Below are 18389 nucleotides of genomic sequence, written 5' to 3'. Positions count from 1 at the left end.
TTTTTTTTTATAAATCAAAATAAAAGTTAATAAAAAAAATGAGTTTATGCTTTATTTTGTTTATGTTAATTATTATTGTTAAAGAACTAATGATGTATGCCAAGAATGTATGTAAATTCAAAAAAAATTGCCTTTTTATTTATATTTTATAAGGATATTTATGTATTATGATCTTATTATTATTAAACTTTTATTATGTTATTAGAATATATACATGATCGAGATATAACTATGTTTAAATATTTTTTATCTATGTTTTGAGTATTTATAAATAATATCTACAAATATATTATATTAAATTTTAAAAACCGATTTATTTCCGATTTATCACCGATTAATCACCGCCGCACCGATTAATCGTGAGTCGGTGCCTGACCGACTCGGACCCGATTACCGATTTTTACAACCTTGGTATTTCTTGAATTTAGACTAATAGATGACTTTGCATTAACCAATGATCAATTACGGCATGAACTAATCCAAATAGATATATATATGTTGTCCATAGAGTAACTTTTATATGCGTTGAGCGATGCTACGTTACAAGAATTTGTCTAAAGAAGTAAAAGAAATATTATAAGAAGAATAAGGGCTCGTTTGGTTACTGCTATAAGGTGCTATCGACTAAATAGTAGAGGCTAATAACATGTCCGGTTGGTAAGATTCACACTTTTTCAAACCCGTTACTAAAATCAAGCCCGCTATTAAATGTTACTATTTCATTAAATTAGTAGCACCCCTCCCTCTGAGATTAATTTAATAGGGGTGACTAAAAAGGAAAAATACAATTTTATCCTTAAAATTATATTGTATTAGGGCTCGTTTGGTTACATATATTGGATTAGATTGGATTACATGAAATTGGATTAACTCCCTACTGACTAATTAATTATTTAGTTAGTAGCATGTTCGGTTTCTTAGATTAGATTTTCTATTAAATTTGTTAAAATATGTTATTATATATAAATTGTCTATAAAACCACTTAGTTTACAATAATAAAATATAATTTGAAGGATAAAATTGTATTTTTCCTTTGTAGTCACCCCCTATTAAATTAATCTCATGGGGAGGGGTGCTACTAATTTAATAAAATAGTAGCATTTAATAGCGGACTATATATGAATTTAGTAGCGGGTTTGAAAAAAATGTGAATCTTACCAACCAGACATGTTATTAGCCCCTATTATTTAGTCAGTAGAACCTTATAGCGGTAACCGAACGAGCCCTTATTGTAAACTAAGTGGTTTTATAGACAATTCATATATAATAACTGATTTTAACAAATTTAATAGAAAATCTAATCTAAGAAACCGAACATGCTACTAACTAAATAATTAATTAGTCAGTTGGGAGTTAATCCAATCTCATGTAATCCAATCTAATCCAATATAAGTAACCGAACGAGCCCTAAGAAGACAAGAAAGTATTGATTTCCATATTTTTTATATCACGTAACTTTTCAGTTACCCTATTTATAATACTCATAAATAATCATTAAACTACCCACTAACACATAGTTTGACTAATTCTAACTAACTTAAATAATAACACGTATCATTTCCGCCCACTCAAAATATCCTTATCCTCAAGAATTAGTCTTGATATGTGTATAGGATCGGTATGAGAGTTTGTTGGGTCTGGTGACCCATCAATTATTTGAGAGTCACTCGAATCCTTCTTGATGAATGCCAGCAATGAGTGTTTGTTTTACATGAGTGAGGGCTTAGGAAGGATTGTCAAATTCGGTTGGACTAAAACGGAAGAGCAACGATTTAGTGAAATCATCTCATGTTGATGGGCCCTTTAACTTAGTTAACCAGCGATTCCACTGCTTGGTGATTTATTCTAAATGAAAAGAATCGAGGTGCACATGCTGATCTTGGGCAATGTTTTGAAATTCAAAATATTGATTGGCTTGGAAAATCCATTCCATTGCGTTTTCCTCGGCGACTTTGGAATTTGTTGTTTGAGGTTTGTTTGGGAGAGGGTTTGGAGTTGCGAATGTTGTAGGTATATTTATTTTTTGCTTGACCGGTAGTGATGTTTCTCCCACAACAAAGGGATTGACATTATTTTCGGGTTTTGAAGAGGCTCTTAGAGCTCGAAGTTTGGTGAAAATAACTTGGAGGATGTTGTGTATTTTGTCGAAGTTGGATTCATATCGAGCTAGAGTTTCAATAACCTCATCACGAAATTCATCATATGATTAGTTATGTGCCTCCATGGAACGTAACGGCTCTGATGCCATTGTTACGTTACAAGAATTTGTGTAACATGAATTTAGAGAAGTAAAAGAAATATTATGAGAAGAATACGAAGACAAGAGAGTATTGATTTCCATACTTTCATATCACGTCACTTTTCAATTACCCTACTTAAAATACGCATAAGTAATAATTAAACTACCACCCCAATAACCCATTAACTTTACTATCCCACTAATTTAATTCATACAAACTAATTAAAAACTACCCACTAATACATAATTTGACTAATTCTAATTAACTTAAATAATAACACATATCACTAATCTCTATCCGGCCCGAGGAAACCTTTTCACGCCTCCGTTAACTTTTGGGAGGCCTAATCACATCAAACACTATTGAATTTTATGGATCATTAACTTTCGAAATAAGCTCAATCAACTACACATTTTATCAGGAGTTTATGTGCAATCATCAAAAAACAAGAATTTTACTCATCAATTTCCAAACTTATTTTTGAATTATTGTTCCTCACAAAAGTTACTGTGCAAACAAGTTGAGTATACAAAGAAATCATGTGAATACACACACACACACAAAAAAAAAAAATGTGCTATACTTGCTCAAAGCACGTGATCGAGATGACCAATGATTAACAAAAATATTATTTCCATGTTTTATCTTCTTTCATTCAAAATGAAACTTCATGAGTAGCTTCACAGATTTATATTTCTGACCCTTTTTGTCGTAAAGCGGAACAGATCGAATCCCAGGCCTCAATTCGGAGACGGGCAAACATGTCTGCCCACCAAAGTCATCCTTTTCGGATAAATCGTGTTCCCTTACTTCGATCCTCAACAAAGCAAGCTCCGGTACTGTTAGTGGGAAACTAAACTCTTCATCCCAATACGGAATCCAATCATCTTCTATTACTCGCGTTTTCCTCTTTGCAGCATCCGCTGGTACACCAACTATATGTACCTGCAACCCCGGGATAAACACTCTGAAAAAACCTTCCCCCCGATTATAAATATAAAATTTAAATAATTTCTCGATTGTAAGAATGGATGTAGCATATGTTGTGTATGGCTCGAGATTGTTTATAAGGTTGTAATATTTAGAGGTACTATAGCGCGCTACTAACCTTTGTGTAGAAGTCCGGTGGTGAAAATGCATCAAAATGCGTTTGGCTGAAATCGAGAGCCCATCCATCTCCCATGTACACAGTTACCTTTAACGTCTTTTTCACAGCCAATGTTGATTTCGGATCAAACACCTCATCGTTTGGACCTCTTCTCGTCAGCAAATCAGGCTTCTTGAAATAACCGCACCCTCCGTTGGCTCTAAACAAGCCATGCATCATCCACAGTGATTTCCCATATCCCTGTTTTTGATTATTAAATCAAAATCAAAACATATTATTAATTTACTCCCAACAAGAAACGCAAAAAGCAGCGCGAAATTACGAAAGAACCTGCATATTAAAGGCAACCATCTGAGCTCCATGCATCCATCCAGTAGTCGGCCTGAAGTTCGACGATGTCACTCGCGTTCCCTTAGGAAACACCCTCAGAATATTCTTCTGCGTGAACCTGAAAAAAAGGATATTTAGGATTGAACAACGATGAAAGAATTGATCAGACAACAACGGAAAAAGGAAAGAAGAGAGAGAGAGAGAGAGAGAGAGAGAGAGAGAGAGAGAGAGAGAGAGAGAGAGAGAGAGAGAGAGAGAGAGAGAGAGAGAGAGAAAGAAGTAAGGAGCAGAGCAAAGCACCTTACAACATCTGTTGCATGTAAAGAAGCAGCCTTTTCAAGCCTATGTTCACTCAGACTAAGTCTATGACTGACGTTATCAGCTTCGATTGTTAGTGCTTGCATCAACCCTTTCTTAGCATTCCCAGCATGAATTCCTATTATACGCTTATATTCCGGTGCTGCCCCTAAACTGCCCGATCTTTGCTCGAAGTTGTCACCATATTCATCATCCTCGTCACTACTACTACTCTGCATGTGTGTGTGTGTCTGTGTGTGTGTGTGTGTGTGTGAGAGAGAGAGAGAGAGAGAGAGAGAGAGAGAGAGAGAGAGAGAGAGAGAATTAGTTAGACACCTTAAATTACAGTTAAAATAGTGGTAAAAGAAAAAAAACACTTTTTTAAAATAAATTTATCGGTTTTTATACCTTGTATTCATCATCTTCGTCTTGAGAGGAATCTTTTTTTTCGTGTGGAGTGGGAGTTCGATCTTCAACCTTGTTGTTGGTGTTTGATCCAATATTGTAATCTTTATGTGGTTTGTTCGATAGTATAGCTTTACGCTCACTCTGACTAAGTAGATTAATTTTTTCGTGAGGAGTGGGAGTTTGATCTTCAACTTTGTTGTTAGTGTTAGATGCAATATTGTAACCTTTAGGTGTTTTGTTCGATAAAATAGCTTTACGCTCACTCTGACTAAGTCGATTAACTTTATCAATTCCAGTTCTTAGTACTTGCCTCAACCCTCTTTTCGCTTTCCCGGCACGAACGCCTATCCGTTGCTTATATTCATGTCCTCCCACATTTCCCGATTTTTGTCGTACGGTCGCATCACTATCTACATTATCCCCTTCACGATCATTCTAGAGAGAGAGAGAGAGAGAGAGAGAGAGAGAGAGAGAGAGCATTAGCAACTTGAATAGTTATACAATATATATAATAACTTAATTATTAGTTTCTTTCGTTTTACCTTGGCTTCTTGTACTTCTGCCTCCACCGTAGGTTTTGATGTTTCTGTCGGCAACTGTTCATCTTCAGAAGAATCTTTTTCTTGCAGTGAGGGAATATTCTCTCCATCCTCGACAATTTTCAAACCGAGGTACTCTTTAGGTGGTTTTGTTGATAGTATAATTTTATGTTTTAAAGCCTCCGGCGAAGGAAATTCCTTCGAGCATTCCGGGTCGGGGCAGTACAGCATGTCTCCAAAGATTTGCATAACCATCTACCAAAAAAATAAAATTAAAATCCAAAAATTTAAGAAAATAATAATAAAATCCAGATCTGTTTCTAATTAATATAAATTAAATCAATCTTACGGCAGCCACTTTAGCCTGAAGATCTGGAGTAAGGTGATCTTCTAAAGTAACGATGACAGGGTACGGAGAACTAACAAACGCGTGCTCTCTAATAGACTTTAAGCATTTGCTAAGTGTTACCGGAGCTGTGAGTGTCCTACAAGTTATTACAACAACTTCACATTTATTGAACAACATATTCATATATAGTGATAGTAGTACAATCGATTATTGGGAATCTTGAAATCTCGATTTTTTATCATGCTAATAAATAATGTGTGTAGAGTACGAGGATATATGTACCTGCCGTGAAGAACGTGTACATTGTCTTTAGTGGGGTTAGGCCATAGATCGAGCTCGATTCCTCTGACGCCGTTTTTGAGAGCATTAATAATAGGGATTTCACTACAGTCACTGCTCAACTGATTTCCAGTTAAGTAGGAATTGTGCCCTGTGTATATGAAATAATCTTGCAATGGACCACTCATATCATGCTGCACCTGCAATTTTAATTTTTTTTTTTTTTTTGAGTTTTTATACACTAGTAATTACATATAGTACATGTGTATTTCAATTTTTGAAAGTTTTTCTAAATTAAATAATTAATTTATTTTATAAATTTACGTAATTTGAAGTAATGATATATGTGATATCATTAATTCAGGTCAACGTGACAAATATATATATATATATAGTTCAAAAGAATAATATAATTACGAAATTTACACATCTTGTTTATGTAATTTGGTGGCGATATATCGAAGGCAATAATATATGTACATACCTGATGAGAAAGGATAGGGGCATTGAGATCATCTTGGAAGAGGAAGTCAAAGAAGTCCTCGAGGGTGAGGCCGTTGCGCCTGCTGACGTGGCTGCGGCGGCGGAACACGTTTTGTATGATCGCCTCCGCGTCGGCGACGGTGTAGCCTTCCTCCCGCTGGCTGTCGACCAGGAACTTGAGGAGCTGATCCGCGGTCATCTGGGGCGCCCCCTCCGCGTACCGCCAGAACGCCTCCCTCACATCCGGCGGCGGCTGCGAATCGGTGATCTTGAACTTCCGGCTGAAGCATCCCAGCACTTTGTAAACATTGTAATTCGTCCCCATCAATTAATTAATTATATATATATATACCCAATCTTGTCTCATATATGATATATCCTATATATCCTCTCTCTCTCTCTCTCTTCAAAATCTCTCTCTCTCTCTCTCTCTCTCTCTCTCTCTCTCTCTCTATTTGTGTACACACACACACACACACAAAAACAAAGAAATACAAACAGATTAAATATACATGTATATGAAATAGTGTAGGTATATATATATAGAGTTTATTGCAATTACTACCCCTGTGAAAATCGCATCTGCGTGTTTCCCCCCTATCATAAAAAAATTAGCAAATAACCCCTTGTATTTATTAGTCAAAGGCGAAAACCCCCGTAGTCGCAAATGGTGTGTCTCACGCGCGGTTTCTGCGATTTTTCTTCCTTTTGTTGCAGGAAATGACAAAATTGCCCCCAACTTATTTTTTTCTTTTTCTTTTCCCTTTTTTTACAGTATCGCTCTTTACGTATTTCTGAAAATCATCGCAACTCATTACTGGCAACTCATTCGCGTTCTTGCGAAACTCCTCTTCTTCGGATAAATTAGCACCGAAAACTTGCTCGGGTACGTAAAGCTTCCGCCTTTCGACACCACTTCCTTCAAATTCAACCTCTTTAATATACCTGCAACCCTTTCATTCAAACCCCTTTTCCCCAAATTCTCCGTCTCCTTCAATGTGTACAGTTTGTTACCGACCAAATACTTTGGTTCGATTTGGCTGGAATTTTCCCTCAAAAGCTTGGTCACGAAATCCTCATCTCCGGCGCCGGAATTTACTGATGGCTTTGAATTTGAAGCGGCTCTCGGCAAAAGAACACGTGGGCGGCTATGGGGTTGCAATTTCTTGGTGGGTTTGAGAGAGAAGTGCCAATTCTTTTGTGTTCTTTGATTTGGGGGGAAATTGATTAAGGGTTTAGCAAATCCCAGTGGTGTCGAATACATTGTTGAGCTGAAACTATACTGAAATTAGGGTTTTGGGCATTCTTAATTTGGGGACGAAATCTCAGAATTTCATTAGGATAAAAAAAATGCAAAAAAAAAATGAGAGTTCGTCGGAAAATAAACACCGACCGAATTTCAAAAAAAAAAAACGTGTTATTTTCCTTTTGTGAACGAAAGTTTAAAAATTGCAATTTGATTCAAAGTTTTGAATTATTTATATTTAAATTCAATTCGATTAATGTTTATTTGTATAAGAATTTTCTTTGCTTATGTTTTAATATTTGTACTTAATATTATTAAACGACTAATTATAATATTAATTTACATTTCTAATTATTTTTCAGTTTCTAAATAATTTTAAATTTTAATTCAGCTCCAAAATAGTGTTTTTTATAAATATTATGTGTTTTCCTGAAAATTACAATTCAGTCCCCTAACTTATTATTTGATTAAGTTTCTACAATTTTTCACTAATTCAATTTGGTCCCCAAGTTTTTTTGCAGGAATCTCCCAGGGTATTCCTGTCTTTTCACAACCGGTCAACAAGAAAAAAGAAAATGGGTCGAGTATGCTATCTAAAACTAAATACAGGGGGGTATTTGCTATTTTTTTTATGACAAGGGGGAAACACGCAGTTGCGATTTTCACAGGGGTAGTAATTGCAATAAACTCTATATATATATACAAATGGGTGTTACGCGTATGAAGAACGTGTTAAGGATTAATGGTAGAATGTTTCTTTCTTACAAGCGGCCTTGTTATTACTGTTAGATAGATCCATGAATTCTTTTTTCTGAAATCTGAAAATGGAATATAAGAAGAAAGATACAATATTGATTAAATACTGCTAAATTGAAAAGAAATAATAATAATAATTAAGAATAGGAGGGAAGACTTTTCTGAGGCGACTTGGGGTGGGGGTGGGGGTGGGTGGACATGTTAGAGAGAGAGAGAGAGAAAGAATGAGTATATTTAAGGAGTATTAATTAGAAGATGGATCGACGACGTTACTATTTAATTAATTTAATGCAATATTTATTTGGATTAGTCATTAGTCATTACTATGAAACGCTAATAGGAATCAACGACTTTGTATTTAGTTTATCCCCAACTTATTATTCTAATTTCTACTTGTGCTTTTACTAAAATGTTTTTTTGTGTTCATAAGGAATTTGCACTCAAATATAGTAGATTTTTGGTAACTTAATACTCTGAATACTAATATTGTTTAAATTATATTTTTTGTTAGTTTTGATTTTGCTAAAATTAACAATTCACTAAATTTATATTTTTATGAAATTACATTTTAAAATTTTGATAAACCCCAATATGATGTATAAAGTAGTAACTCCTTAGTAGGTAGTAATAATATTTATGATACATAGTAGTAATTTTGTATGCATAATGTATTTATGATTAATATATGAAAATTTAATAAAATTTGAAATTATCATTTTCGTTTAATAATTGAATTTGATATTACCTTTCTTCTCATTCCTTATTTGTTTTAATATTGCAACTTTGCAAGAACTTTTCGTGTAGTTTTGATTGAACAAACCACTATATATTTAATATTATTATAGTCTTTAGAGTTTTCATGTTCTTTTCAATTCTGTTAGTCGGCCAACATATTTAAGTATTATTTTGCTTATTATAAGGTAAATCAAGAGATATTCAATATTGTTTAGAGTTAACTTCACTTATCTCTTCTTACTATATAAAAACTTTTACTTTCATCTCCTGTAGACCTGTACTATATAAAAACTCTCACTTGCCTCCCATCTACTATAAAATTATTCATTTACCCCTCGATTACATGGTATACCAATTATACCCTTTTTTCTTGTTTTTTCTTAAGACAACTCTCTTCTTTTCAAATTCATAAGAAAAAATATTTTAGGATTTATAAATATTTATTCTCATGTTTTTCATTGTTTTTGTTTTATTTTCACTTGTATTGAACTCTCTAATTATGTTTTTATTTGACTGAATTTGTTCTAAAGATAAATAAAATATAAAGTATCCTAAGATATATTTCCACAGACGGCGCCAAAAATGATGTGGTCAACAATAAGTTAACTCGAATCACCTCAAATTAAACCTGCAACGAATATTCAGGAATCGATACGGTCTGGTGAAGATCTTCTTCGATTTAATGGATTAGGCGTTTCCTGCGTAAGAAAAGTATACGTTAGGGTGCCGGAGCTTGGTTCCGGCGAAAACCCTCCGATGCTTAAGTCAGTCCAGATTCCAAGAGAAGAATATCAGAGAAAAATATGAGAAGAAAGTATTCTAATGTCTCTCGAATAGAAAAATTACCTTTTCTCAATAAACGTAAAGCATTTATATACGGAATCTTACTATGGGCTTGGAATGTGATCTTGGGCTTTTAATACATAATTGGTCCCAAATATTATAGTTATAATTTTTGGGCCTCATCATATTTTTGACCAATGTACATCAATTTCACGATGTGTAGGTTCTACAAAATCCTATATATAATTCAATGAAACTATAAGGTTCATTATATTTAATGCTGTTAACTCTAATCTAAAATTAGTTTTCTTGTCTTTCTTTTTCTATATTTTCACTCTAGAATATCATACACGTAATTTCATTTTTCTTTTTTTGAAGTTTTATACACGTAATTTGAAAAAACAAAAATTGGAAGCAAACAAAGCCTAAGCGCACAGTAACTTGCGACTCTTCATCTTCTTCCTCCCTTTCGAGAAAGTCGGTTCCAGAAAATCTGTTGCAGTGAATGTGATGGCCAACTCAAGAAGATTGCTCCCAATAGTAATTATGTGGGTTCTCATTCTATTTGGAACCCTAGCCCTAATTCTGGTACTCTTTTCCTTGTCATTCTTTTTAATTTCCCCCTACCTCTTGTAACTTGTTCATCGTTTTCAATCACGAGAGTTTTCCCTTATTTGGATTTCAGAATCGATTAAGCGAAGCAGGAATTTCTTCAGATCAAAAGGCAATTGGGCTCGACAAAGAGGTTTTTAATAAACTAGAAACAAATCAATCTCATAATTTGGTGAATCTCGTACGACAGGGGGGGAAATCATTGAATTTGTTAAATTTATGTAGGCGGGGATTTTGCAGGATGCAGATGAAGTCACACATAAAGTTTACTTCGACATCGAAATTGACGGGAAACACACTGGTATGTATGTATGTATGTATGTTTTCTTGTACATTAGCAATGTGAGATGCTGGCTGGCAGGGTTGTTTTACATATCAGTCGTATTATGTCGTTTTTCGATTGAATGAGTACATCTATCTGTTTCACTTATTCGCATTTTATATTTCAATTATTGTCTAATATGGTGTATGCTTAACTGCAAATTGTTGATTGGATATGTGAATCTTAAAGTGTATTTGTGCAACTGATGGAGATGTTGGGACTTGGACAATAATGGAATTAAGTCGACGAAAAAAGTTGAGAATTTATTATGTAGTTTGATCATATGCCACTTTTAGCATGTCGGTACAGCCAGTGTTTTTAGCACTTGCCGTTGGTTGATCTGGAGGAACATATTTATGCATATTTGTAACTAACTGAGTTTAGATCTATCATCATCAAAATGACAGACGGCAGAACTAGGGGACATTGATCCTTAGATTTGACGAGAAGGCTGTTTAATTTGACGAGCATATAAACCTACTGAATTAATTTGAAAATAAGATTTGATGACAAGGTTGTGTCTTCAGGCCTATCTTTGATTTTCCCATGTTTTTATAGTGCTTAAACCGGGATATAAGATGTGGTATTTTAACTCTTTCCAGCTTGATATTCCACTTACTATAAGTTCTGTTTGTTGATGTATTAAGTTAGTTTAAGTCCCAAACATCGTAAACTATTGCATGAAGTGTAGGATATGGGTTATCTGAATACCTGAGTGCACTCTTCGATTGGATATGTTGCCTATAACGTGTTGGAAGTTGTGAACACTGTTGCCGATGATGTACCGGAATGCATTAATAGACCCAAAAAAGAGGACCGTAAAAAAACAACAATAGTGCCATTTTAATCTCAAACAGATAATAACCAGGTTGCTTGTGGCATTTTCAGGTCGTATTGTGATTGGCCTCTTTGGAAAAACCGTACCAAAGACCGCAGGTAGGCTTTCATATGAGCCGAACGAACCTGTGTCTGTTAATTATGCTTGTTTTGATCAATTGAGTGATTGTGCTTAACATATTCCCTTTTTTGTCTGCAGAAAACTTTCGAGCTCTTTGCACGGGTAGTCGAGTAACATTTTCCCCCATTTACCGCTTTTACTGATAAATGATGTGAAGTAAGCTTGTGAAACATGTCCTCTCGAAAATATTTTATAGGCAGAACAAGAAAAGCTAGTGTCATAAAATTAGTTATCCATGCATAACTGGGCTAGCAACTTAGATGTTCTAATGATTTCTCAAAGACAAAAGAAAAATAAAAATTACATACATACATATATGTATGATGTTCTAATATGTATTATTACACTCTACTTTGTTATGAAATGGCAGGAGAGAAAGGAATTGGAACAAGCGGTAAGCCCCTTCACTTCAAAGGGAGCAAATTCCACAGGATAATACCAGGCTTTATGATCCAAGGTGGTGATTTCACCCTTGGTAATGGTCGTGGTGGTGAATCAATATTTGGCGACAAATTCCCTGACGAGAATTTCAAGTTAAAGCACACTGGTCCTGGTCAGTACTTTCTCTATTCCTTAATCGATAATTATCTGTTGATGCCTGTACAAATATTTTCTTATTGTATATACACATACAATGTGACATTCATTACAGGGGTGCTCTCAATGGCAAATTCTGGAGCGGATAGTAATGGATCTCAATTTTTCATCACAACAGTGATAACAAGCTGGTAAGTACACCACCACCATATTGATATTCTTGCTGGTCCAACTAGTAGTTTTTGAATAAGTAAATAAATAAATAGATTAATTTCTGTTACAAATGAACTTGTTGTCTCGTGGTTGAAAGGTTGGATGGACGGCATGTTGTGTTTGGGAAAGTGGTATCTGGAATGGAAGTGGTGCAAAAGATCGAAGCACAGGGGAGGCAGAGCGGGACACCCATAACGGAAGTTATCATTTCAGATAGCGGTGAATTGTAATTGTAGTCCACCTCCCTCTCCTTTCTTCTCCTGGACATGTGTTTGTGTTTTTTTCGCTATTTTGTTATTTATCTAAGTAGAGTCAGATCTGAATTTCCTCCATGATACACCACACTTGCTTAATTTCATACAGTATAAATCTCACAATACATGTATATTGACTGCTACTCCTCTTTTTTTCTTTTTTTTTTTCGACAACTACTCATTTTACACATATTCTCATATATGCGTGTGTGCATATTTCATCATTGTTGTTGTTGATGGTTATTATTAGGCTGCGACTATATGCAATACTAATTTTACTCGTGTAAGATTAAATTAAAGAAATATTCCAAAATATTCCATTTTATTAAGATGAAATGGCAAATATATCCACAAATTAAATTGGCTTTTGTTTGCTACCAAATAACAAATAACGAAAAAAAGAGAAAACCCAAAAAGAAGAAAACAAAGAAAACGTGAAAATTAAAAAACTCACCCCCCTCCCCTGTGAAACCCTACCCTACGTCCAAGCTCCGCCGCGGACCGCCGCTCTTAATGTGACGTTCTTGATGTCATGTACATATTTTTGAAACCTTCGATGAATTTGGTTAACAAACTGCGTTTTCGCATTCGCCTTTTGCTATAAAAAATAAATGAATATTGAAATAAAAAGTAATTGGAAAATAAAAAGTTAAAAAAAATATGAAACAACTAAATTTCGGCATTAAGGTGTCGAATATATGTCCATAAATTTGACACCTTAATGTCGAAATTTAGTATATTTGGACTAATTTGCTAACAGTTAAATTTCGACACTAAGGTGTCGATTTTGTACTCCAAAATCGACATCTCAATGTCGATTTTTACCTATAAAATTTGACCTGTACATGTCGACCGCGTCTACGCCGGATTTTTTTGGAAAAATAATATCTAGTTAAAAAACACATAAATGCATATCTTCTTGGGTTCTTCCACCGTATAATCTTCTATTTTATGTCTTCTGACTCCATACTTGCCATCTTTGTAAGATTTGTTGAGTTTTGATAATTTTGAATATTTAGGTTTAGTGGGTTTATGCAGGAGGAATGAGAAATGTTTTGTGGGTTTTGGAAGATGGAGAAGATGAGAGTTGGTCTTGTAGTTTTGTGATAGGGTTTTTTGTGTTTTTGAGTTTTTGGTATTGCACATTTGGAATTTTCTATTTTTTTAACAAGTAAGGGTATTATAGTATTTATACATTGAAAATTTTAATGTGGTCTTGCATACGTGGAATTAGTCTTGCATATAGCCGCTGCAGCCTTATTATTATTATGGGGCGATTAAAATTAATACCATTTTTTTCTCACTTCAATACCACTAAGTTTAAAATCATTTTTTATAGAAGTTTTTACAATTTTTTCTTAGTTTAATACCACAAATAAAAAAAAAAATATTAGCAAAGTACTAAAATACCCTTCATCAAACAAAATACCATTTATACAATCAAATTTTATTTTTCCTCATTTCAATACCAAGGATAAAAAAGAAAAACAAATCATCTATTCTCCTCACCCAAAACCACACCCCTTATACCCTCTCTTCTTCTTCATCTTATAATTCCTCCAATAAATCTCCAAATTCAAAAAAATCAAAACCTCACAAAACTTATAAAATGGAGTCACAAGACAATAAAATCGTAGTATATATGAGAACCTAATAAGGTATGTATCCATATCTTTTTTTAGCTTCGAAGTCAATTTTGAAGTTTTTCTTTAAACCCGTCGACGATTTTCGACACACACATGTGGAAATTTCTCAAAATTTAGGCATGTATCTGTCTAAAAATCACTGCTGCAAAAAAAAAATATTTTTATTTTTATTTTTGTAAACAAACAGTGTTTTTTCGACACATACCTGTCGATATTATTTTTTTAAAATATATTTTTCGACACGCTGGTGTTGAAAATTGACAAAAAAATCGACTTGTATGTGTCAAAAATTGTCGGCGGGTTTCAAAAAAAAATAAAAAAACTTTAAAATCGAATTCGAAGCTAAAAAAAGACATAGGTGCTTACCTTAATGTGTTCTCCTTGGTCGTAAACTATCAATTTGTTGTCAATTGACTCCATTTTGTAAGTTGTGTGAGATTTTAATTTCTTTAGTTTTGAGCTTTTTTAAGAGGGTTTGTTCTGAGGAAGGAGGAGGTTGAAGATTTTTGAAGAATGAGATGAGTTTGAGGGGTTTTGTGTGTTGGTATTGAAGAAAAAAAAAGTGAGATTTTTAATGTTTTTATGGTATTGATTTTCATTAAGGGTATTTATGTCATTATCTATTTATTATCCAATTTTTATTTTTTTGGTATTGAAGTGAGAAAAAATTGGTATTAATTTTAGTCACCCCTATTATTATTACTAGTATTTGGATGGACATATTATAAATAGGGGTTATTTTACATACCCCCAACCACCAAATAAATTAGGGATAAACCCAAGCCCAAATCATCCTTTGATTTACCCCCTGGAGAAGCAAAAACACTATACTACCCTTATATGCAATTTTCGGTCAAACTACATCAGCATATATGGTCCTGCATTTATCATTTTCGCTGATTTATTTATTATTATTATTTTTTTTATAAACCTCTTTGTTATATATATATATATATATATATATATATATATATATATATATATATATATATATATATATATATATATATATATATATTTATTTATTTATTTTTTTAAATTTTTAATTTTTTTTTAAAATTAAAAATAAATAATTTTTTTTTAATTTTTTTTTTAATTTTTCTTTTTTAAATTTCAAAACAATATGTTTAAAGTACTGAAAATAACTACATGTAACTATAGTACCTATAGTAATTCATAGTTATGTTCGTTTTTTCCCCCCATGTTCTTAGTCGATCAATTGTATACACACACATGAATACTGACTTATACAAAATAAATTCATAAAACCCCAACAAAAATTTACAAATGTCAATATTTTTATTATAAATCACATCAGAACCAATAAAATACAAATCGAAACTACACATATATACGCATATGTAACTACATGTTACTATAGTAATGTATAGTAATGTACAGTAATGTATACAATCTATTGAACAAATCAGATGTAACTTCAAAAACAAAATTTGACACCTTCAAGGAAAGGATCAATGGCATTCATTAAGCTGCAATTGCAAAATCAAAACAAAAAGAAATTACTTTAGTGCAAATCAACAAAATTTGAAAAAAACATCAAAACACTCAAAAATCAACAAACACTAGGAGATCGAGAGATAGAGAGAGAGGTTACTGCTGGGAAATGCTACAGATTTTAAATCAAACAGACAATGACTCCTCACCCCCTCACCTCCTACCAAATCCCTAGACGCCGCTAATAACCACCCACGGTTCCGCGCGCCCACAAAGGCAAAAAAATATAGAAATAAATCTGAAAATATAAAAATAAACGAAATTACCATCAAAATATAGATCCCGACGAGCGGAATCCAACGGTGGGTAACCCGTCAAATTTCGACGGGTGGAACACAAAATAAAGCTCCGGCAAGACCACCGTCATCGAATGAAAAAAATTTGCAGAAACAGATAAGCGCTCGAAACTGAATGAAATCAACACCAAAAGAAAGAGCTCGACGAGAGGAATCTAACGGTAGTTAAACCATCGAATTCCGACCACCGGAGAGAGAGTTATCGCTCCGGGAAGCAATTTCGCCGGTGGGAAGTTTGTGGAGGCGGGATTTTGAATCTGGGAGAAGAAGAGAGAGACCGTGAGTGGCTAGGGTTTAAAAGTGATTTTAGAAGGGTATTATAGGAACTTCAGGGTAGCCTAGGGGGTATGTCAAAATATTTTCGAAATGAGGGGGTTTCCCCTAGAGTGTAATCCACTTGGTAGTTAGTACTTTTATAATTTGAAAATGAGGGGGTCTACAAAATAATCCCTTATAAATAAGCTGATCAAGGGATACTTATTCATAAAGAGGTCCGGACAAAATACTCTTTTACAAAAAAATCCACACATTATCCAGAGGTTTGTAAAAGACTAAAATAGCCCATCACATTTTAATATGCTCCAATTTCATCCTTTAATTTAATTTAACCTCAATTTGATCCCAAATGATTCAATTTTGAGTACAATTTCGCCCGTCGCCGCGGTTGACCGCCGGTCTCCGACGTTGACTCTTGTTTTTTCTTTTCATACCTGATTTTTCCGCCGGTTTGCGTTGACTTTTTTTTTTGAATTTTTTTAACATCTTTTTGCCTCGTTTAAACAACAATATTGTTGTGTAATTGAGTAATATTAAAATGTTGACCGTTCAACAAAGGTAAACATAACAAAAGGCCAAAAGAATTAATATTGATGTGGTTGACAGTAGTAATATTACTGTAACAACAGTAATATTACCATCAACGATAGTAATATTATTGTGTGTACAGTAATATTACAACAGGTAGACAATAATATTATTACGTTAATCTGTCAACAACTCAAACAAAACAAAAAAAAACCAAAAACAAATAATACTAATATTATTTACAGTAATTTTACCGTCAACAACAGTAATATAATTACGTTGACTTGTCAACAAATAAGAAAAAAAAAACGGCTGATGACTAGCGTGTGACACAATGATGATATGAGCTCGTGATGCAATGACGATGTGGCAGGCGGAGGCAAAATTGAGAAAAATAATTAATGAAAATGGATGCGACCTGTTCTCAAATAGATTATATTTTGGGTATCTCCCCATTAGAAAAAATAATGGAGGGTTTTCTCAAAGAACACCATCACTATAATCGTCTATTGCGGTATTACCTCTTCATTTGTAGCACAAACACATAAATAATATATTTCCTATCAATAAATATCTATACACAGTTATGCAGATTGTCCTTTAATTTTAAAGATTGCTCTTCTTATTTCTAGAAATTTCAAAAGACTTTAATTTAATTATTCCATGTGCAAAATAATTTTTTATATCTAAAAGGGCATTATTGGAATTTCGTAAAAAAATATTCCCTATAAAACATACACTTAGAAAGAGAGAGCCAATACTGAAAAAAGAAAAAAATCACTGAGGACTCTAAAAACCGCAAAAATTCTCCCATTTTGCTTATTCTGCACTGATAAATTAATTCTTTCACTCCGTCAATACGAACACGCGCTTGAACACACATTAGTATGTGTTCTTGTATATAATTGGTTATTATTTTTGCATGCTTCTTTAAATCTTTTATGAGTGCTAAATCTTGCAAACTTCTTTCCTTTTTCTATTTTTATCATTAACAAAGGGTTTATGTTTTATGTTTTTAAGGCCGACAAATAGAAGATTTATGCGTCGAGAACAACATTTCTAACATGCGACGTCCGCAGAACCTGCAAAGGCGGTGGAGCTTGCCGCAGAGGAAGAGACGTTGGAGAATGTTGGCGGCGATAAAACGAGTACATTAATCTACCACTTAGGGCTCCGAAATGTAATGGGGGTCATACATCATAATTTTTACGATTTTGTAAGGATGTTTTAGTAATTTCATAAAAAAAATAATACCTATGAATAAGTAGAATTGAAGCAGAAAAAAATAATCATACAAGTAATAATTGCTCTTTTAAGTTAGCGTTTTCGTCGTTTCTATATCTGCATTTGTAACAAGAGTTATAGATTTCAATATTTTGCTAATACTATTTTTTAAATATTTTGACTAAAAATCAATACTAATTAATGTTTGGTTTTGAATCGTTTTTTATTCTTTTCTGCCACAGAAGAATAAAAAATGATCTGCCAAAAAATACCAGTTAAATTGGATACTAATTAATAATAATTGGTTATTGTTTTTAAGTGCTTCTTTTAATGTTTTATGAGTGTTCAATTTTGAAAACTTGTTTTCTTTTCTATTTGTTATCATTACAAAAGGTTTATTTTTGATTTTTGTAAGACCAAAAAATGGAAGATCTATGTGTTTAAATCACATTCC

The 18389-nt window shown here is 33.4% G+C and overlaps 2 protein-coding genes across 4 annotated transcripts; one reads left to right on the top strand and one right to left on the bottom strand.

Annotated features, from left to right (window-relative positions):
* Window positions 1-2671: 2671 nt before the first annotated feature.
* Window positions 2672-8287, bottom strand: LOC105974888 (phosphoinositide phospholipase C 6). 2 transcript variants are annotated; one of them, XM_088819836.1, is made up of 11 exons: window positions 7984-8287; window positions 6948-7058; window positions 6036-6485; window positions 5555-5751; window positions 5273-5408; window positions 4927-5178; window positions 4385-4819; window positions 3980-4227; window positions 3680-3797; window positions 3350-3589; window positions 2672-3186 (listed from the first exon to the last, which is right to left on the bottom strand). In XM_088819836.1, exons 3-11 carry the CDS (start codon window positions 6357-6359, stop codon window positions 2893-2895), a joined length of 2244 nt encoding a protein of 747 aa, XP_088675962.1. In that variant the 5' UTR covers window positions 6360-6485; window positions 6948-7058; window positions 7984-8287; the 3' UTR covers window positions 2672-2892. The 2 variants fall into 2 exon arrangements, with proteins under 2 accessions (XP_088675962.1, XP_088675963.1); XM_088819837.1 differs by lacking the exon at window positions 6948-7058 and adding an exon at window positions 6775-6915 and having other exon boundaries at window positions 7984-8111.
* A 1628-nt stretch (window positions 8288-9915) lies between these two features.
* On the top strand, window positions 9916-12593 carry LOC105974889 (peptidyl-prolyl cis-trans isomerase CYP19-4). Of its 2 annotated transcripts, none has more exons than XM_013000048.2 (8): window positions 9916-10142; window positions 10240-10299; window positions 10392-10467; window positions 11377-11424; window positions 11525-11548; window positions 11817-11999; window positions 12099-12174; window positions 12294-12593. In XM_013000048.2, the coding sequence occupies exons 1-8, from the start codon at window positions 10065-10067 to the stop codon at window positions 12424-12426; spliced, it is 678 nt and encodes a 225-aa protein (XP_012855502.2). In that variant the 5' UTR covers window positions 9916-10064; the 3' UTR covers window positions 12427-12593. The 2 variants fall into 2 exon arrangements, with proteins under 2 accessions (XP_012855502.2, XP_012855503.2); XM_013000049.2 differs by having other exon boundaries at window positions 9957-10142; window positions 10407-10467.
* The last annotated feature ends 5796 nt before the right edge of the window (window positions 12594-18389 follow it).

This window comes from Erythranthe guttata, chromosome 6, assembly GCF_056151865.1.
Source record: "Erythranthe guttata isolate IM_541 chromosome 6, IM_541, whole genome shotgun sequence".
In the NCBI taxonomy this organism is placed as follows: domain Eukaryota; kingdom Viridiplantae; phylum Streptophyta; class Magnoliopsida; order Lamiales; family Phrymaceae; genus Erythranthe; species Erythranthe guttata.
Note: the sequence above shows the minus strand (reverse complement) of the source record. Positions and strands in the feature narration are given on the sequence as shown.

Bases quoted from the DNA above. Each gene is read 5' to 3' on its own strand.
- LOC105974888 (XM_088819836.1), bottom strand. From the start codon at position 6,359: ATGGGGACGAATTACAATGTTTACAAAGTGCTGGGATGCTTCAGCCGG. The intron at 5,409-5,554 runs GTACATATATCC...AATAACTTGTAG, and splicing joins GTACACGTTCTTCACGGCAG to GACACTCACAGCTCCGGTAA. The intron at 3,798-3,979 runs GTGCTTTGCTCT...CCTTTTTTTCAG, and splicing joins CATGCAACAGATGTTGTAAG to GTTCACGCAGAAGAATATTC.
- LOC105974889 (XM_013000048.2), top strand. From the start codon at position 10,065: ATGGCCAACTCAAGAAGATTGCTCCCAATAGTAATTATGTGGGTTCTC. The intron at 10,468-11,376 runs GTATGTATGTAT...TGGCATTTTCAG, and splicing joins AATTGACGGGAAACACACTG to GTCGTATTGTGATTGGCCTC. The intron at 12,000-12,098 runs GTCAGTACTTTC...CATTCATTACAG, and splicing joins GTTAAAGCACACTGGTCCTG to GGGTGCTCTCAATGGCAAAT.